General features: G+C 38.3%; 2 protein-coding genes and 1 pseudogene across 5 annotated transcripts in view; 2 read left to right on the forward strand and 1 right to left on the reverse strand.

Annotated features, from left to right (window-relative positions):
* The first annotated feature begins 1,872 nt into the window (after positions 1-1,872).
* LOC148409011 (uncharacterized) lies at positions 1,873-4,625 on the forward strand. 2 transcript variants are annotated; one of them, XM_088440820.1, is made up of 3 exons: positions 1,873-1,993; positions 2,064-2,178; positions 2,334-4,625. In XM_088440820.1, the coding sequence occupies exons 2-3, from the start codon at positions 2,157-2,159 to the stop codon at positions 3,524-3,526; spliced, it is 1,215 nt and encodes a 404-aa protein (XP_088296946.1). In that variant the 5' UTR covers positions 1,873-1,993; positions 2,064-2,156; the 3' UTR covers positions 3,527-4,625. The 2 variants fall into 2 exon arrangements, with proteins under 2 accessions (XP_088296946.1, XP_088296948.1); XM_088440822.1 differs by lacking the exon at positions 1,873-1,993 and having other exon boundaries at positions 2,134-2,178; positions 2,250-4,625.
* Positions 1,885-20,803, forward strand: part of tpte (transmembrane phosphatase with tensin homology) — a 21,940-nt gene continuing 3,021 nt past the window's right edge. Inside the window, exons 1-17 of one of the 2 annotated variants that reach the window (XM_088440806.1) lie at positions 1,885-1,993; positions 12,336-12,387; positions 12,829-12,909; positions 13,184-13,231; positions 13,309-13,470; positions 13,687-13,806; positions 15,486-15,585; positions 15,657-15,720; positions 15,804-15,868; positions 16,612-16,672; positions 16,906-16,987; positions 17,343-17,431; positions 18,238-18,299; positions 18,380-18,460; positions 19,650-19,755; positions 19,833-19,930; positions 20,003-20,098. In XM_088440806.1, coding sequence (XP_088296932.1) covers positions 1,885-1,993; positions 12,336-12,387; positions 12,829-12,909; positions 13,184-13,231; positions 13,309-13,470; positions 13,687-13,806; positions 15,486-15,585; positions 15,657-15,720; positions 15,804-15,868; positions 16,612-16,672; positions 16,906-16,987; positions 17,343-17,431; positions 18,238-18,299; positions 18,380-18,460; positions 19,650-19,755; positions 19,833-19,930; positions 20,003-20,098 — 1,476 coding nt within the window. Of the gene's footprint in view, positions 1,994-12,040; positions 12,388-12,606; positions 12,683-12,828; positions 12,910-13,183; positions 13,232-13,308; positions 13,471-13,686; positions 13,807-15,485; positions 15,586-15,656; positions 15,721-15,803; positions 15,869-16,611; positions 16,673-16,905; positions 16,988-17,342; positions 17,432-18,237; positions 18,300-18,379; positions 18,461-19,649; positions 19,756-19,832; positions 19,931-20,002; positions 20,099-20,803 lie in introns of those variants that run through there. The other variant, XM_088440807.1, reaches the window with a different exon arrangement.
* On the reverse strand, positions 7,525-9,891 carry LOC148409013 (uncharacterized; annotated as a pseudogene). Its single transcript, XR_015868567.1, has 2 exons — positions 9,492-9,891; positions 7,525-9,053 (listed from the first exon to the last, which is right to left on the reverse strand). The product of XR_015868567.1 is annotated as an uncharacterized LOC148409013 (transcript).

The following is a 20,803-nucleotide window of genomic DNA, read 5'->3' on the forward strand; positions in this document are numbered from 1 at the left end:
TATTTGAATTTGCAACGCACTTTAGTTTATAAATATGCCAGCTGAAGGCCACAATTATTTCATCCGAATGTATATTTGTCCTATTCATGTGAAATGTTTAAATGTTTGTTTTGTTCCCATTCTGTACAGAAGCCGGCAGTCAGAAGTTGCCCGCTATCTCCTCCTCTACATGGAGGCCAAGCTAAAGCGCGGGGAGCTGATGCTGGCTAGAATGGGGGCCCACCTGGATGTACACTTGCTCTCATGTCTACACAAGCATGCCCCCACACGCACTCACACAGAGAATTCAAACCAAATTGTCAAATTAGAGTGTATGCTTTGCTATGATCAGAGGTGGGCAACTTGCATTTTTTTTGCTGGTCCGTCATTTGTCATTGCGCCATCCCATTTCCGTCATCGTCGGTCGGTCATTTTTTCAAGGCAGACGAAATTGTAATCGTCAGTCCCATCTGTGTAGTTTTGTCCAACCTTCCGCCACCACTAAAGGGCAAAATTTGACTACAATAAAATTCTGGGCTGTTATTAAAATTCTTTTTTCCCTTCTTAGCCAGAAACTTGAAAAGTCAGCATTTCGCTGACTGTAAAATAATTAGGTCTGTCAGTGACGGACTGACAGTCTGCCAGTGCTGACCAAGTGTCCACCTCTGGTTATGATTACTGTATATCAATGTGTGCCATTTTTACAGAAATGCCGGGAAATGCAGCGAACTTTAGACTCGTATTTTGAGCCGCAATCCAATAGGTAAAATGTGTTCTCTGTCGAGCATGAGTTCAAGAGCGTGATGGAAAATTGTACTTCTTTTTTAAAATGCATTTTATACACTGGTTCATTACACAATAACAATCTGAATTTTTTTTCCCAAATCCAATAAAATGTTGTAGCAACACCATTTTTTGTGTAAGAAAATTGCAAAGAATATGCAAGTTGTAATACTAGTATTTACTCAATGCTAACGTTGTTTTTAAGCGGGCTGTGTTTTTAACCATTTACTGTACATATAATACTAGTCATATGTGATGCAATATTGTGAAAGACACTTGTTTCACTCTGTTCCGTTTCTTAACCCTACAGAGTGGATGGTTGAAGCATTTACTTGAACTGTTATTATAACTTCACTTTTATTATAACTCCATCAAGCACATTACGGTCTCTCATACGGTTCCACGCTCTTGATTGTCTTAATTGTCTCCCTGGCAACATGACTAAACTAAAGTAACAATTCTATTCTTACAACATTTTTAAGTTGCTGTGCTCCAGTCATAGTTCATGTGAATACTAAGTTAAAAAAAAAATCTCTCTAAGTTTGGCAATCTTAGCAGCTCTAATGTGATCTTTTTTCCCTATCTAACATAGAAGAGCTGAAGAGAGTCCTGCAGGTCAGGAAATAGGGTTGAGCCCCAGCAGCAACACACTCACATCACATTCAACTAGCTGAAATTTTGTTTGAGCAGGATACCAACTGGTCTTTAGCCAGAAAAAAAGACTCTGTTAAAGACTGGCAACAATTGCACAACTTCGAAATAAATGCACCATTCCTATCTATTGAGACCTTGAGTTTTGTCCAAGTGGTGTTGCCGTAGATTTTCCACGATAGCTGAAGTAACACCGGAGCTATGTGCGATAATGCGGTCAATCAAGTATTCCTCAATTTGTAGGGGCAGTGCTTGAACGTAGACTCGGGATGTCCATCCTCTCTGACAAACACATTATTTGTTGACAGTTTGTGTCTTGTTACTGTCGGCCCGACGTACGTTGAATTCTCACGGCCTGGTTGAGTTTAGTCTAGGTTAGCTTAGCTTGTTGACAGAGACGATTCGTGGTCAACACATCGCTCAGCAGAACTCCAGTGAGCACAAAAGTGTCGTGCTTATTCTCGTGTGAACATGTTCGCAAGAAGGTCGGATGAGTACGAGGAGGAACTTTATGGAGCGAAAGAGGACAACGAGCGACAACGTCAACTACTGGACGTCGTTTGCAAAATGCAATCAAGAGGTGTGCTTCACAGAGCAGGTTTGCTCGACCAGCTCTCAGTGTTTGTGGAAATACTTTCTCTTGTTAACAGCAATAGTATGCGGTCTGTCTGACTTCCTGTGGTCACAGAAAAGGAATAAAAACTAACCGGGAAAAGAGGCATTTCATGGCATTCTAATCTCTGATGTCCCATCTCTACTACTCAGGTGTTTTTAACTTTCACTCGAGTACAATTGAGTTTTCATTCATTTTTATCCCCTCGTATTTTGCTTTTCAGTTCAGTTTTAAGCATCACAGGTTTCAGATGAACTCAATTTTGGTCACGACGTGACTGAGCGGAGCTTCTTTTATTGTCCTGCAGACATGAATAAAGAAGGACATGATTTTGAGCAGCAACAGCCAGACTTCACCAAAATTAAAGAAGATGAGGAGGAACCAGACTGCACCCAAATTAAAGAGGAGGAGCCTGACTGCATCCAAATTAAATTGGAGGAGGAGGAGCGGGAGAGTCCTGGCATAAAGGAAGAACAGCAGCATGATGAAATCACCAAGGTTCCATTGACTGGTGTCTTTGTGGATGGTGAAGCTGATGATGGCGACCGCTGTGGAGGATCACACACAGGTGGCCTCATGGCGCCACTTTCAGATTGTGACGACATGACATCACACTCTTCTTTCACTGACCACGACGATAAAGATGAACAATCCAAAGGTGATCCGACGCATCACAGTGACAATGGACGGTTGAAATGTTCTCTGTGTGACAAAATGTTTCCCAACAAGTCATCCTTGAAAAAACACACAAGAACACACACTGGGGAAAAACCTTTTCCTTGTTCAGTGTGTGGTAAAAGATTTGCTCAAAATTGCACTTTAACAGACCACACGAGAACGCACACTGGAGAAAAACCATTTGCCTGCTCAGTTTGTGATAAAACATTCTCCCAGAAGGGATCATTAACAAGGCACACAAGGACACACACTGTGGAAAACCCACCTGCTCCTGTTCGCCTGTTCTCCTGCTCAGTTTGTGGTAAAACATTCTCAGTCAAGTCTAGTTTGACAAGCCACACAAGAACACACACTGGAGATAAACCGTTTGCCTGCTTAGTTTGTGGTAAAAGATTCCTTAACAAAGCATATTTAAGAAGCCACACAAGAACACACACTGGGGAAAAAAAATTCGCCTGCTCGGTTTGTGCTAAAACATTCTCCTGGAAGGGAGCGTTAACAGTCCACACAAGAATGCACACTGGAGAAAAACCGTTTGCCTGCTCAGTTTGCGGTAAAGGATTCTATGTAAAATCTCGTTTAACAGAACACACTAGAACGCACACTGGGGAGAAACCTTTTGCCTGCTCTGTTTGCGGTAAAAGATTCTCCATGAGCAAAGTTTTAACACGCCACACAAGAACGCACACTGGGGAGAAACCTTTTGCCTGCTCAGTTTGTGGTAAGAGGTTCTCCCGAAAGGGACAAATAACAAAACACACAAGAACACACACTGGAAAAAAATCTTTTGCCCGCTCGCGTGTGAAAATAAACTCTCTTTAAATTGGAGTTAAAAATATCAGTTAAGAAAACATGCTTGAGCAAAACCTTCTTCGTATTTGAAGTGAAAGCTTGTTGATGAATTTGTTCTGGAAGTAATTTTGTATCGTCAATCTTTCATAAGTGGAGCCACTTTTTACATGTAAATAGCTTAATCCGTTCCAGCTCCAAATGCTCCTAAACATTTTCAATGAAATTAATAAATTATAAAAATGCACCAAAGATGGTAACAAATACATATTAGAATTTCATCCGTGCATAATAATTAAAATATATCATTTAAAGAATAATGAAAACCACTTCTAAACCCTTGAAAGCTGACTATGAATGCATTTCACTTGTTTGCCTTGAGATGGTGCTGGTGTGTTTTTGATGAGTCCAGAGCAAGGGAGGCCTTTTTAGGTCATTTAATTTATACATTTTTATTTTACATTTCCAGTGATCCAAATATCATTTACAAGTCCACAGGAGCAATAATAGTTATATTTTAGATTATTTTGAGCATGTAAGCTTACGTAAGTTTAGTTTGGGGTCATGCGAAGTGCTTCCTGTGTGATGTCACTGTACTTGATTTGATTTCTCACATAGGGAGAGTTGTGTCCGGAAGTGAGCCTGAGCACACATGGGTGTGACACTTGTGTGTGTCTATTGTAACATTGTAATACAATGTCCAGTTTGGGACCCTAACATATTGCAATGTCTATTATAGATTGCTGAGGCATTGATCAGCGCATTCACATTTGTATGAAACATTGTATGCCCGTAGTTGACATCAAAATGGGAGCCGGATACAGTACATGCTGCTCACGGTGTTTCTCCACTCTTAACACTCACGACCATGCACCAGCTGATTCCTCCAAAGATTCATTTCAGGTCTAGCCCAAGTGCACATAGTATCCAAATTCATGGAGCCTTTGAAAGCACCCTTCGTTTCTATGCCGACAGGCCCTAAGTGAAAGCTGCTTCAGCGCACAAGTTGCTCTGCTCTTTCTGCTCTCATGGCAGTTATGTTAGCATTTGTCAAAAAAAGACCTACTGTGGTTGTTTCTCCTCATGTTCTCTACATAGTGTAAATAAAGAGCAAATATATACTTACCCTGTCCTTCCACGCAGTCAGAAATTGTGTATTTTGTTGTTTTTGACCTTTTTTTGTTGTTCTCCTCACCCATCGTTTGCTCAAATTGTTGTTATCCCCTCCGGCTACAGTCGACTGGAGGGAAGGATCAGATGTCCAAGGTCCTTCCTTGACCTTCGTTTCCTCATCCTGTAAGCCCCTAACATAAAATCTAAACAAAGACTTGCCTATCCATAATATTATTTGAAATCACCAAAATCAAGTGACCTACCTTGGTAAAAATGCATTATGACTGAGCAATCAATCTACTCTTTCAATAAAAAACACTTAAAAAATGCATAAAATGGAACTTTAAAGCATGTGCTATTAAATTATATCTAAAACATATTTCATAGTCATGCCAAAGCTATATTAAAGCAGTCCTTGGGTTACGAGGTACTCCAACGACACTTTTGACTTTGAGTCTCGTTCGCCGTTTTGTCTACAGTAGCAAACCGACGTACATTGTCTTTTTGTTCTTTGTAATATTCTCGGTATCCTCGCCGTTTTTACCCTCCTATTTCACATCATGGCCATAAAAAATAATCTTCTAGCTATAGTTATTTAAACATGTAGGGAGTGTTTGGGGGGTGTTAAAGGGTTCATTCCGACTTACACTGAATTTCTCAAGTCACTAGCGAACTCGTTCGAAACTCAAGGACTGCCAGTATTAAACACCACTGACTACATCCCTGATCAAATATTCCAAATCAATATGACTAATCCCTTTATTTACTTCAGCTAGACTAAGGTTAACCTAATGTTCAATTTTATTGATTTTAGCAGTCCCTGTCTTAGCTTTACTAAGAACCATCAAAATTTAGACCTTAAAATCTTACTCTGCCTACTCTATTTCCAACTAAAAACACTCATCACGTTAGAATATCTATTATCTTCCCTATGTACTTTTTCTGAACGGCATATCTAAAAAAAATGTACGTTTGAGCCTCAAACTGTTATCAGAAAGCAAATTTTCCAAGTACCCTCATTGCAAATGTTTGCAGAAACAAAACAAAGAAATCATTCAAGCCAAACATAAGTGCCCTTTTTAATTCAGCAACATATTCAATTTGACAAGTATGCTTGCTGCTTTTCAGCTTTACTGAAGTTTAGAACATATTCATGTCGATTTCCCCTAAACAGGTTTCTGCCAATTATTTAGTCAAAAACAGCATTATAAAAAAGAATGCTGCTTTAGCTTTGCTGGCTTTATCACCTCGTTGGCAAGCAATTGTTAACAAATTACAAAACCATTACATTTTTTTAAATATATTTGTTTGGTTCAGGCAAACCACAACATTTACAAAACAAACAGGAAGGAAGACAACTTGTATTTTCTAGCAAGGAGTGTGAACAGGAACCTGCACCTTCTCGGATGTCCTTCCAATCTACCTGCACATCTCATCTGCTTCTCATTTATTCATTTGGGTTGGCCCTAGTTACAAAGTCATCATTGCCCTTAAGGTTTGGGGGAGACATATGGCAACAATGCAAACAATCAGTTTGTGATCATGGGGGGAACTGTTGGTGTTATTCCTAGAGCTGTAGGAGACGTTATTCATGAACTCACTCACACACACACACACACACACACACACACACACACACACACACACACACACACACACACACACACACACACACACACACATATATATATATATATATATATATATATATATATATATATATATATATATATATATATATATATATATATATATATATATGTACAAAACTTTCTGTTATTGTCGATGAGGACATTGCTTCCAAACATACCTGGAGATGATGCCACTTATTATGTTGATGATACCCTCGATGACATTGGTGCCTGAGCTTGGAACACCTATGAGTCCAGCTCTTTTTTGGTTCTTGTTACACTCACACTCATCCACGCAAATACAGTATGCATGTCTTTATGTCTTATTGCTAAATTGCTAAAGTGACCTGGTTTGTTCGTGAATGTCACAGCTACCTCTTTTCCAGAAACACAGGAAACGGTCGCATTCCGTAGACTGGTATGTTGCTCCAGAAGCCACTGTGTGTCGAGGAAGAAGAGAGCAATTCATTTGGTTTATGTAATCTTTATTTACACAATTATGAAAATACAAGAATGACCACATCTCGGGTGTTAACAAAGTTGTGTCGGAGGATCCTTTGCTCGGGGCCTGTCTCTATGCAAATGAAGGCCGAATACCATTACTGCTATTATTGCCTACTTTATTATTTGCTCTATTATGTGGAACGTAAGTCTGCTTAGGGAAGTAAACAAAATAAGAATTTCCTTATGTAGTGTTACCTTGCATATGACAATAAAGACCTATAAACATGATATTAAGGCTGCATTTGAAGGAATTTGTATAAAGCATGTGGTCGAGATAATTGTCACGTGGCTGACAAATATAGGCTTTGGAGAAAAGAGCTTTTGTGAATTGGGATACAGCCTTCGTGCATTTTGGCAAGTGCGGGGATGGAGAAACCATGTATGCTGCTCATGTTTCAATTTCAACTACTTGCATACATGAGTTGTGTTTTGGTTGTTAATTAAAGTGCGTTCATTCACTAATGCCACCATAATTCAAAATAGAAACCGCAATATGTTAACATACAATACAGGACATAGTATTTCAAGGTTATAATAAACACACACATTAAACCAGCTGCACTTTGGCTCACTTCAAAACACGGCTATCCCAGTGTCACAACACGACATGCTTCAGTTTTTAAATAAGGAGATTTTGCTACCGTGTGTCCTCTTAAGTGACGTTTTAAGTCCACTTTTTGGAGAGTGTTGAATTAGAAACTGATCTGGCAAAAGTTTTTTTCCCACTGTGTCAACTGATGTATGATGTTTTCTTCTGTGGCTTGTTAAATTAGCCTTAATCGAGAATGTTTTATCACACACTGCACAGGCGAATGGTTTTTCCCCAGTGTGTGTTCTAATGTGCTCTGTTAAACGAGTCTTTATGGAGAAACTTTTACCACAAACTGAGCAGGCAAAAGATTTTTCCCCAGTGTGTGTTCTTTTGTGTTTTGTTAAAGTAGTCTGCATTGAGAATTTTTTACCACAAACAGAGCAAGCAAAAGGTTTTTCCCCCGTGTGAGTCCTTGCATGGCTTATTAAATTAGCCTTCCAGGAAAACTTTTTATCACAAACCGAGCAGGCAAATGGTTTTTCCCCAGTGTGTGTTCTTGTGTGGCTTATTAAATGTGCCTTCCAGGAAAATCTTTTACCACAAATTGAGCAGGCTAACAATTTTTCTCCAGTGTGTGTTCTTGCATGATCTGCTAAAGTGCAACGCTGAGCAAATCTTTTACCACAGACTGAGCAGGCAAAAGGTTTTTCTCCAGTGTGTGTTCTTGTGTGATCTCTTAAAGCACAACTTCGAGCAAAACTTTTACCACAAACTGAGCAGGCAAAGGGTTTTTCTCCAGTGTGTGTTCTTGTGTGCCTCGTGAAATTAGCTTTTGTCGTGAAAGTTTTATCACAAACTGAGCAGGCAAACATTTTTTCTCCAGTGTGTGTTCTTGTGTGGCTTGTCAATTGCCCCTTTTGGGAGAATCTTTTACCACAAACTGAGCAGGCAAAAGGTTTTTCCCCAGTGTGTGTTCTTGTGTGTTCTGTTAAACGAACCTTTATCGAGAATCTTTTACCACAAACTGAGCAAGGGAAAGGTTTTTCCCCTGTGTGAGTTCTTGTGTGACTTGTTAAATTTGTCTTCCAAGAGTATCTTTTACCACAAATTGAGCAGGCAAATAGTTTTTTCTCAGGTTGTGTTCTTGCGGGGCTTACTAAATGTGCCTTCTGGAGAAATCTTTTACAGCAAACTGAGCAGGCTAATGATTTTTCTCCAGTTTTTGTTCTTGTGTGGTATGTTAAAGTGCAACTTTGAGCAAATCTTTTACCACAAACTGAGCAGGCAAAAGGTTTTTCTTCAGTGTGCGTTCTTGTGTGTTTTTTCAAGGATGACTTGTTGGGGAATATTTTGTGACACTGAGAACATTTCACTTGTCCATTGTCGGTGTGATGTGTCAGATGACCATTCGAGTGTTCATCTTTATCTTCATGGTCAGTATTAGAAGAGTGTGACATGTCACCATCTGAAAGTGGCGCCATGAGGCCACCTGTTTGTGATTCTCCAAGGTAGTCTCCATCACCTTCTTCACTCTTCAAAAAGACACCAGTCAAGTGAAAATTGGTGATTTCATCCTGTTGCTGTTCTTCTTTTATGTGAGGAGGATCCCAATCCTCCTCATCTTTAATTTGGACAGACTCGGGCTCCTCCTCGTCTTTAATTTGCACAGAATCTGGATCCTCCTCTTCTTTAATTTGTTTGGACTCTGGCTCAGCTGCTTGTTTAATTTGGGCACAGTCTTGTTCCTGCTGCTCAGGACCAAGCTCTTCTTCAATGATGTCTGTAGAAGACAAAATAAACAAGTCAAGATTTGCTCGGCCACATCTCATGTTGTGATACAAAGCAATTTTAATTAGACACTTTAATTAGGCAGTTGTTGATCAAGGATGGGACAAACAGTATGCAGAAGGTTCTAAAATCCTTTTATAGCAGTGATTGCCTCAAAGGCAGCTGCATAACAAGTTGTTTCATTAGTTTTTTTTTTTTTAAACAAGTCTGTTGAACCACAATTCAAATGCAGTGTCTGATTTGGATTGGTTTTCAGTATGTTCTATTTCTTATCTGTAAACAATGCGTTTTTTTCATTAACAGTGCTTCCAACGCTTTTATTCGTGTATGTACTGCTAACATGCCAGACAGCACGCGATTGTTGTTAAAAACAAACAAAAAAAATCAGTACTGTACATGTATATCTAAAAGAAGCAAAAAGTGAGCCAACCTGCTCTGTGAAGAACAACTCTCGGCTGCATTTCGAAAAGAACGTCCGGTATTTGAAGTTGCCGCTCGTTGTCTTCTTTTGCTCCAAAATAGTCCTCCTCATTCTCTACTGCCCTCGCGAACATGTTCAAAACACTTTATGCTCACACTTGACTTTAGCGATGCGTTGATCACAAACCGTATCTGTTAGCAAGCTGAGCTAAGCTAGGCCGCGAAACTTCAAACTTACAAAAGACCGACAATAACGGGACGCGCAATTTCAGCGATTGTGTTTTTAGTCTGCAGGAGTGAGGGTTGGCGTCTTGGCACATCTTCCATAATTTAAAGAATATTTACGCGCTTGTCGCTTCTAGCACCTGTGTGTATGGGAGTCGACCTGCGCACTACTTGTTGTCTGCGTGCAGCGTAAAATCTACGGCAACTCTTTTTGGACACATTTAAGTTGCACATGAAGGGACAGCAGATCCTGCAACTATTTCGCCGCAGTTTGAAAATACAGTGTTACAGTAGAACTCCTCTGCAACGTAATCATATTTGCAGCCAGAAAAGTCACAACAGGGGACCTTTCGCTTTAGCAATATATTTATCGGACGTAAACATAATAAAAAGCGTGTTGTGCACTCAACAATCTGACTGAGGATAAAAAGAAACCCATCCAACAATAAAAAAAAGAAATTGCCAAATCTATATTCGACATTCATTTTCATACTTACATCAATGTCTTAAGACCATAATGTAATTCACGTTGCCTCATACAACTTTCATCTGTATTACTTTTATCCTGTCTTCAGTGATTCAAATGACGTATTTCGGCAACCACTCCTAACACGTAGGCCTACCCTCCGAAATTTTTTTACGACGGACGACATGGCGACATTGCTTATGGAAGTTCAGTTCGGCGGTAAAAACACCTCGATGATTCGTCGGAAAAGGAATACCGTGATCTAAATACCGTAAACAACTCCCCAAAAGACAACTGTTTCTTTCTCATTGAACTTCTTTTGGAGTGAAATTGTGGTGCTCAAGTGACAAATCAAAGAGAAGTTTTCAAAAAGTTTTTGGACTCTGATAATACGTAAAACTGAAATTGTTCATTACTTGGGGTGAGGCTCTTGCGGCCCGGTACCAGTTGATCCACAGACCGGTAGTTGGGGACCTCTGCTCTATATTAGATTGTTTATCATAAACATATCAGTAAGTCACTCAAAGTTTGCAATCTATTCAATGTGGCAATTGACAGGATGAACTCAGTTTTCACTAAATTCTTTTCAGCACATTTCAGTGTCAGAAAGCCAAGGTCCAAAGGCATCTGGCAAAGAAAGGATGGACAGCCAGTTCTCCGGAGGCCAAGGACATCACCAGGCTGTGGAAACCGACCTCCAAGCTCACTGTGGAGGATATAATGAAAATTATAAGCCAAAAAACTTAGACTGGGCTAATGTTGAAGGATCACCAACGAAAGCGAAACACTGTGTGCTGAAGTTTGATAGGAACTACCGGGACATCATTTGGTTGAAAGCTACAAGGAACATACTGTAAGCATGGATGAGGAACTCGTTTGACCACGAGGTCCGAAATAAATGCGTCAGGGGAGAAGGACTAGATGTGGAGTGGCGGGAGGACTGATGAACTTGTCCACAAAGAGATTTTCAAAAGTTGATTTGAACAGTTTTTGCGTATTGTTTACTCCTTTAAATGCTTTTCACAAAAGCAAAAAGTCCAGTTTGTCCCCGGCCTACTGCCTGGCGATGGCTGGGTTAGGCACCAGTAAGCCAGTGACACAGTAGGGCTAAGTGGCTATAGAAAATAGATGGAAGGATGAACGTTTGTCTTTGTACCGTATGAGTCATTTAACATATTTTGCTGTCTAAAGCACAACATGAGTGACAAAATAGCATGTGTCTGCTCTATACTACAAGGCACGGAAAACAGAATTCAGCACACACTCATATTAATGGACAATTTAAAGCAGTGGTTCTCAATCTTTTTTTTTAAAAAGATGTACTCCCTGTGATTTTTTTTTAGCCGAATGCAAGCATTGCCTGAATATTGTGCCATTAATGACAATGTGCATCTGTATAAAACTTAACAAAATAAAGGCATTCAATGTTTTGCACAGCTGTCATTATAAGACAATTTAGCAATAAATTATGTTACATTCCAATTAATTTGCTCTAAATTTGAAATTAGGTCTGATACCTTCAAAATGTCTGTTAAAATCGCATACACCCCCTCCCCACCTTTCCGAAAGGCCTTGATATACTTACTGTACATCCAGGTTTCGAATCCGCAATTAGCCTTGCTAACAACACATATGAACCTCAGAACTGTGAGGTAGATGAACAAGTCCAACAAAAAAAAGTATTTACAAAATCAGAGTTAATGACGTGTCACAGGCACACCAGTCAATTTATTAAAACAAAACAGTAATATGAGTGAAATTAAATCAACGTACCAAATAATACACAAGCGAATGATAAACGAACAACAATGATCAAACAAATTACAGTAATAAAAACATTTTCTTCGAATCACTTGGGCACTCGTGCTCATTAAAAAAAAAACCAAATCGCAGATACATTTTTGCAGGATCATATCATCACCACGTCCGAAGCAATCTCGACCTTTTTGTACTTTCTGTGCAGTAATGAAAAGCAGATGTGTCAAAGAGGAAGAGAAGGAGGTGGCTTCATTTTTGCAACAGCCAGAGATTTGGAAAAAAAAAAAAAAACATCCAGGAAGTCACATACTCACAAACCCGCTACGTTAGCACAAAAAAGGAGGGGTGAATGGTAGAACGCAAAAACATCCGTTTATCCTTTGAACCGTCTTTCTTTTACTACAGGACGAGTCACAAGACCAATTCCTGGAGATTCTCCCGAATGTCAACGCCAACGGTAAGAAAGGAGACGCTTCAACGTTCCAGAGGAACAAGAGGGATTTGAATCCGTGTCCTGCATGTTTTGTTTTGCATTTTCTTCTTGCTAATTGAACTCATTAACCATTTAATTTTGCACTCTTACTTAAGCGCACGAGGTTTTCTGCATCCGCGCCGCAAGTTTATTTGGAAATATTTTAGTTTGCACGCTGCTTTTTGCTTTGTCTGGAAACTTCAGATTCAGAGCACTGCAACTTTCTTAAAGTCATGTCCACGGTCCACTTCAATCCGGGTCTGGATTCAGGTGTGAATGGGTGAGGATTGGAATTGACGCACACACACAAAACACATGACTTCGGGGAAAGATTAACTTTTAATATGCACTTATGTTGTTTTTACTGCATGGATTAATGTTTGAGCCGTTTTGTGTCACTTATTTGAATGTTTATTTGAATTTTAGAAGTGTGGCAAGAATGGATGATGCTAAAGTGGAGATTGACAACGGGCGGGACGATGTTGTGGAACCAGACACTATGTACCAGTAAGTAAATTATATTAAACTATTGAATTGTTTTATTTAAACTTGCAGGGAATCGCCAAAGTCAATAATTGCTTCCAACAGGCCTAGCTCATATGGTTTGGAAAGTTCTGGGTTTTTATCTAATCTGGCCTTCCTTCTGTCCTTGTCATATTTGATACTGATGTTTCCATCGTTTTAAATTTTTATTCTGAAGTATATTGTAATGTCTTGTTTCTTTGTGTTCCACCATTAAAATGGACTCAAATCTTGATTAAAAGAAATGTTATTTTTTCAGAAATATCCGGAAGAAAATTGCACCCTTCGTTATGTCCTTTGGCTTCCGGTCAGTATCTTTCTGTACTTTACAAGCATTATCGTCTCATCTTGAAAGATAACATTCCCCTGTTGTCACCCTCAAAGTGTTTTTGGAGTGGTCCTGATCCTGATTGATATTGTACTGGTCATCGTGGACATTTCTCTGCCAGCCAAGAGCAGAGAATTAGGGAATTCTCTGGAGATTGTGTCCTTAACCATCTCCATCTTCTTCCTGGTCGATGTGCTTCTCAGGGTCTACGTGGAAGGGTAGGCTTAACATGGACACCATTCCCTGAAAATAGAAAATGTGCTGTGATTAGCTTTCAAAGAGGAAACAATGAAAGGGGAAGTTGGACCGGAAATAAAATGGCCTCCAGGAAAGAGAGAGTGCTTGGAAGTTTTAAAAATGGACATGTTTAGTATCAACATTATCATGCCACCTTATCACGACACTTTTACCTTTATTTTTTTTTTCTATTTAAGATTTAAAGTTTACTTCGACTCCAAGCTGAACATCATCGACGCCTGTGTCGTGGTAGTCACATTGGTGGTCACCATGAGCTACACCTTCACTGACTTGTCTGGAGCTAGCCTCATACCCAGGTATTCTATACTCTGCAGTAATCTACAACTTCCCAGTAGGTTTTAATGATATAAAAACGTGGTTCTCCAAAATTTTCCAATGTTGTTCTCCCTGTGCAATATTTTTCCATCTATAGACACCCTAATCAGCACAAACCATTTTGGGATCTAAAAATAAACATGTGTAGTTTATTATACTTGGGACTACTTCTGTAGAGGTATCTCAAAGCATATTTTATTCCACTCTAGACATCATCTGTCTTATTTCTGGCTGGTTTAGTGGGGAATTGTGTTACTAATGACGGTGCATCCTTATAAAACGTAAAGGAAAAAAAGTCACTCGCACAATTTAGCATTACGTTTGCTTCACATTCCAATTGATTCGCTCTTAACTTGAAAAGAAAAATGTACTGATCCTGCCGCTACTAAAAACCTTAAGTAGATTTGCTGGTTGTAAGGACAGTGGTCCTTTTCGGTCTTTTTTCAGTGATGTACCCCCTGTGAAATATCTTTTCAGCCAAGTACCACTTAACAAAGTATTATTGGGTTTAAAAAAAAAAAAAAAAAAAAAAAAACTTAAAACATGCCATGAGTATCTGATTGATTAAACTTTAATTCCTTTCAAACTTGATTTGTATTGGTCCACAAAAAATAATCAGCCTAAAGTGTCCTCTTTTGGATCATAGAAGAAATCTGTTATCAAAAAGAAATACCTTAATTAATAATACCTTTTTCCACAAAAAAAAATTAATATAAAGTTTCAGACCTGTTCTAAAAAAATATATATATAAATACATATTTATCCACAGAAAAATATTTAACATATTTAACAAAAATTTTGGGGGTTACAGTTTAGATCTGCTCGCAAAAATAAAGCATTACCCTAATAATTAATATTTTTTTTCCACAGAAAATAACCAACATAAAGTGTCAGACCTGTTCTCACAAAGAAATAATTATGAATAAATATTTTTTCACTAAAAAATATTAAACATAAAGAGTCATTTTCCTCTCAAAATAATCAACATTCAGACCTGTTCTAAAAAAAGAATAATTATGAATGAATATTTGTCCACAAAAATATATTCAACTTAAAGTGTCCTCTTTTGGTATACTTCACAACAATAAATCATTAACTTGACAGGTAACGAGAGGTGGCACATGACAAATTGAGTTGAACCATTCTAGTATTGCGGAGAATTTGGCTTTTGAAAATAATTATATTGAATAACCTACTGAACATAAAACTTGTTTTGTGAACTTACATGTTCCTGAAATAATTAGTTAATCCAATAATTATTTTTAAAGGAATTGTACATGTTTGTTTGTGTGTTTGTTTGTTTCATTTCAAATCTTGAGTACCCCCAGGGATACTAGTACCCCCATTTGAGAACCACTGGTCTATGGCATTTATGCTGGTCCTAACTTGTTCACATTAATGGATGACCTCACAAGTATAGCTGCACAAACGTGTGAGTGCGTGTGCCCTTAGTTTTTGCCACAAGGTGGGGACCAAAATACCGGGTTTCACTGTCTCTGTGGTGACCCCTTGGTCTCTTTGGGACCATCTTTCTTGGACCAAACAAGTTCAGAACTTTTCTTTAGGGTCAAGACTTGCTGAATTAAATATCTAAAAAAAAAAGACTCTTTTGGTATTTAAATGAAATGATCACTCCATTTTACTGTCACTTCCTTCCCAGGATGGTTTCCTTTCTGCGTTTTCTGAGAATCATCATCCTGGTGAGGTTGTTCAGGCTGGCAGCTCAAAAGAAAGAACTGGAGAAGGTCACCAGGAGGATGGTAAGGTTGTTCGTTAAAGTGTATAAGTTGTAGATTTAAGGCAGATGTTAGCTTCTCTCCATTCTTCTTAGGTATCTGAGAACAAACGGCGCTACCAGAAGGATGGCTTTGACCTGGACCTCACCTATGTCACAGGTAGAAACAGCAGAGCATGTTGGTAACATGACATGATTGTCCTTTTTTTTTTTTTTTTTTTAAATATATCTTCTCTTGTCTAGATCGTGTCATTGCCATGTCTTTTCCTTCATCTGGGAAGCAGTCCTTCTACAGGAATCCAATCAAGGTACAGCAGTGCTTCTCAATTATATTTTGCAAAGCCCCACCCCAGGAGAAAGAAAATCTTTTGTGTCACCCCCCCCGAACTTGCTGCGGCAACAATAAATAAGATTATTATCTGTAAAAATTGTATGAGTATATCAAAAAGTGAACATTTATATATCGGAATATAATATCGGATTTTCACTATAACCAAAATGGAAAATATTTCCAAATTTTAATTGCAGTAAATGAGCCTTATATGGACTAAATTTGCCGGGTACATCTCCCACATCCCGTTTGCAAGCATTTAGAAGGGACGGCAGCGTGGCATGTTGAAAGTCGTCATGTTTTGACAATCTGCAATATTTTAGCCTCCCAGTGTTTTTTTTTCCATATGCTTTTCCTTTGCTATTACACATCTATAAGTCCGAGTTTGGTCAATATTTTCGATATATCCAAAATTGATATATTTCAAATTTTTAATGGCAGTAAATGAGCCCGACATGGGCTGAATTTGACATATGCCTCTCGACCTCCCGTTTGTAAGCACTTAGAAGGGACGGCATAATGAAAGTCGACATATTTTGACAATCTATGCAATGTTTTAGCATCCTATTGATCTTTTTTTTGTATGCTTTTCCTTTGATATCACACATCAAAAATATCTAAAAGCCCGAGTTGTGTCCAAATTAGGTAGGCATTAGGTTGTATTTGAGCTGTTTTTTGTTCATCAAATCTTTGATGATTATTTATTTTCAATGTTTCCAGGAGGTGGCTCGATTCCTTGACACTAAACACGAAGGCCATTACAGAGTTTACAACCTTTGCAGTAAGTCATTTTTGCATTTAAAGATGTGACTCAAAAATGTATCCCATTTGTGAGGTCACTGCAACTTTCAACTGTCTTTCGAGAAACGTTGATTTTAATGAGAAAAAAAGAGTCTATGTTGAGATCTCAAAAACTGCTACAAACTTCATGCACAGAAAAAAATCTCAACTATGGAATCAAGTGTAACAGTTGTACTGACGGAACTTTTTTTTTCTCCTTTTTGTCTGGGGCAGGTGAAAAAGGCTACGACCCCAAATTTTTTCACTACAGGGTCGAAAGGGTATTCATCGATGACCACAATGTTCCTTCTTTAGAGTAAGTGTCTCACTGAGTAAAGTATGACTCTAAATGACAACATTTTAGCAGATTGTTACTGTTGTGCAGAAACCTCCAATATCCAAAATTGGTCAACTTCAGATTTTTTCACATACCGTATATTTTTTTTCCACATGGAATTGTTGACGGAATTATTGATACATGTAAACTTAATATATGGAAAACATGAGGTAGGGGGCTTCTGAAAAAAAAAAATAAATAAGTTTTTTGGAGACAGCTACCCACACCCCTTTTTTCATGGCAGATCCCCATAACCATTATGGAACTGGAGCTTGGTGGAGGTCTGTACTCAACTGAATGTTTTTGTATTTTAATATTGCGTGCGTGTTTTAAGGGATATGCTGAAATACACAGCTAGCGTGAGGGAGTGGATGTCTGCTGATCCCCAGAACGTCATTGCTATCCACTGCAAAGGAGGGAAAGGTGAAGCATCTTTTTGGTAATACAATACCAACTGCAACTAATGATTCTTTTAACAATCGATTAATCTGTCAATTTTGCCGATTCAGCAGAGTTGGAAGAAAACCCTTGAAATTCTATTCATTCAAAATTCATTATATATATATATATATATATATATATATATATATATATATATATATATATATATATATATATAATATGTGTGTGTGTGTGTGTGTATGTATGTATGTGTATATATATATATATATATATATATATATATATATATATATATATATATTAACCCTTTCACTACCGATTTTTTTTTTCTCCCCAAGAAAAATATCATCATGGCATCTCATGTCAATTTTTGTCTACTATTGGTTAAGGACGGCTGACTATTCAGTTCAGTCCCTTCTTTTTTTTCAGTCTTCCCCCCCCCCCCGACACACACACACACACTTTTTTTTATTTTTTTATAAACACTTCACTAACTGATCTTGCAGGCTAGACATGGCCTGCAGCCCATATGTTGATAACCCTAGTTAAGCACATGTCACAAAAATTGCTTTCCAAAATTAAAACAGTCTTCTTTTTATTCCACAAAATGATAATCAAAAATCTGAGTAGTTATACTCTTGAGACTGAAATCCTGAAGATTTGGACAATTTTAGGTTTTCAAATAATTAATCATCAATCACAATTAATTGTCAATTAGTTTCCTTATCGATTAAATGCTGATTAATAGATTTAATCATTGCACCTCTAATGTAACCGCATGTTTTACTGAACATATACAGAAAGACTCCTTTTCCCTATCATATCAGGTCGTACTGGTACTCTGGTGTGCACGTGGCTTATTGACAGTGACCAGTTTGAGAGTGCACAGGTGAGGCAGAAATAAGGTGAGACATCTATATCCAGCGCCCGCTTTTCATTGAACTTTTTTTTTTTTTTTTTGCCTAGTAGGACAGCCTAGAGTATTTTGGAGAGAGGAGGACGGACAAGAGTCGAAGCTCCAAGTTCCAAGGAGTGGAGACGCCCTCCCAGGTTGGAAGATGCTCAACGAGATAAATCACCTATGATGCATTTAAGATTTATTTATTATTGAATGGTGTGTGTACAGCTATACTTGAGAGAACTGCCTTGGGTTTTCTACTGATGTAGTGATCGCATTTTGGAGAAATGAGGAGACTTAGGCCAGTCCTCACTTGTTGAGACTTTTTATTTTTTTGAGGGTCAAGACTTGGTTTTAGAGTAAAGGTTTTGGGTTAGAGCAGTCCTTAAATAGTGGGGTGAAAAAGGAAAAAAGCTTTTTTTATGCCGTGTGAAGTGTAATTGTAATGAAATAAGGATAGGCATCTTTTTTTCAGGCATTTTGATGCACTCAGGTATTTTTTTTCTGTTTTAGACTAACCTGTATAAAGGCTGTAAAAAGTAGTTAACGGTTGAAGATTAACTCATATTGCTTTTTTAAGCTTAAAAATTATACAGTTTTAGGTATAATCAACCAATTTCCATAGATAATAAATGTATGTACATTCGGCGCGACGAGTGAGGGGGGGGGTGTCACTACAGGTTTTCTCTTTTCTGGGGGGTTGGCTTTGCAAAATATAAGTGGGAAGCACTGGGTTTGGGTAAGAGTTAGGCATTCATTTTTGATGAATATAGCGATAGGGGGTAGGAAATGCATCATGTCAATGGATTTCCTAGCTGCACAAGTGTGTGTGTGTGTGTGGGGGGGGGGGGGGGGGGGCAAATCCCAGGTTTCACTGTTTTTGTGGGTACCTCTTGGACTTTTGGGGACCATTTTGGTGGACCACACAAGGTCAGAACTTTTCTTGAGGGCCAATTGCAGCCCACCATCCGCATTTTGGTGGCCTGCAATGTATCATAACACATTTTTGACATGGCCTCCAATGCTATTTAGAGAGTTAAAAAAAAGTGTGAAAACTATCCCGATTTGCGTTACCAACATTAACAGAAAGCTTTGATGTTGCAGTTTTATTTTTTCAGAAAACTATTTTATACATTAGTTACATTATACTGTTAGTTTTTAACATGTTAAAGTAAAAAGGAAGTACAGGTTGGAATTGGGTTTTGGTTTTGATTAGGTTTAGGTAATCTCTTCTAATGGTTCAGGTTAGGGTTAAGGACTAGGAAATGCATTATGTCAATGAGATTTCCCAAGTACAATTGGACTCCCGTATTTATATGTGTGTGTGTGCGCGTGCCACAGAGCAGGTACGTGGGCTATTACGAGATCATGAAGACCAAATTCAACAGGCAGCTTCCTCCTCCAAAGAGCCTCAGGATCAAGAGCATTCGCATCCACTCCATCGCAGGTCCAACCCAACATTCCGCATATGCGTGATGTAGATGTTTTGAGAAGTGTAAAGGATGTGGTGGTTCCCGTCATCAGGTGTGGGCAGAGGTAACGGCAGCGACTTGAAGGTGAAGATAATAGTCCGCAAAGAGCTTGTTTTTCAGTGTGTGTGCGCCACCCAGGAGAATTGCACAGTAGGTGACCGCTTGTCCTCTGAAGTCAGATTACTCAAAAGGGGCTGAGAGCTTTACTGCCTTTACTTTGAGGTTTTTCCTGATGTGGATGGCAACGCAGTCGTCATCAGCCTCCAGCATAGACCTGAGGTTCAAGGAGATGTCAAGGTCATGTTTGAGTCCACTGCTGTGAGTATTTTTACTCTTTGAATGTAAACAAAGCTGTATTTGTTTTAAAATGTTAGTAATCCCAATATAATGTGTTAAGAATTCAAGCTCATGACTCGATTCCAATTTTGGGGTCTCCAATCTCAACAGTTTTCGATTCAAAACGATTCGATTAATTAGAAATGATTTCTGCTTCAGTCTATAGAAGTGCAAAGAATCACATTGTGTGGGTCATCTTTGCAAGACAGAATAAGAAAGGGAGACAGTGTATTTTTTTTAATTTTTTTTTTACATTTATTACATTTTTTTGTTTGTAAGGAGCATGCCTTTTTCTCCAAATATAGCATGTGGACAACTGTCATTTTTTTTAAGCTAACTATAAATTGTATACCTTGAATAGCACAAAATAAGATAAAACAAAAATCAAAAAAGGTAGAACAAGATGCATTGTCATTTTATTGGAAATCGCAGTACCAAAATATGACAAACTGTTGCCCAAATGAAGAATATCGATCGTTCTTAGTCCATTTATGAAAAACAAAATATAAACTTTTACGTTAGCAGCTGAATTGATAGGGAAAACATGCGCCAGTTGGTTAATCTCTGAGCATATCGGGAGGATTATCAGCAACAGTTGTTTGTAACATATTATTTAGTAGAGACAGTATTTTCATTCATTTACATATATGTGAGTAAAATGTGTTTGTGAATTAATTTGGAGTGTGC

Source organism: Hippichthys cyanospilos, chromosome 18 (genome assembly GCF_059441005.1).
Source record: "Hippichthys cyanospilos isolate Australia breed blue-spotted pipefish chromosome 18, RoL_Hcya_1.0, whole genome shotgun sequence".
In the NCBI taxonomy this organism is placed as follows: Eukaryota; Metazoa; Chordata; class Actinopteri; order Syngnathiformes; family Syngnathidae; genus Hippichthys; species Hippichthys cyanospilos.

What these genes read in the sequence shown, in the direction of transcription:
- LOC148409011 (XM_088440820.1), top strand. Translation starts at nt 2,157, where the DNA reads ATGTCCCATCTCTACTACTCAG. An exon ending in GTCCCATCTCTACTACTCAG is followed by an intron (nt 2,179 to 2,333) that starts GTGTTTTTAACT and finishes ATTGTCCTGCAG; the next exon opens with ACATGAATAAAGAAGGACAT.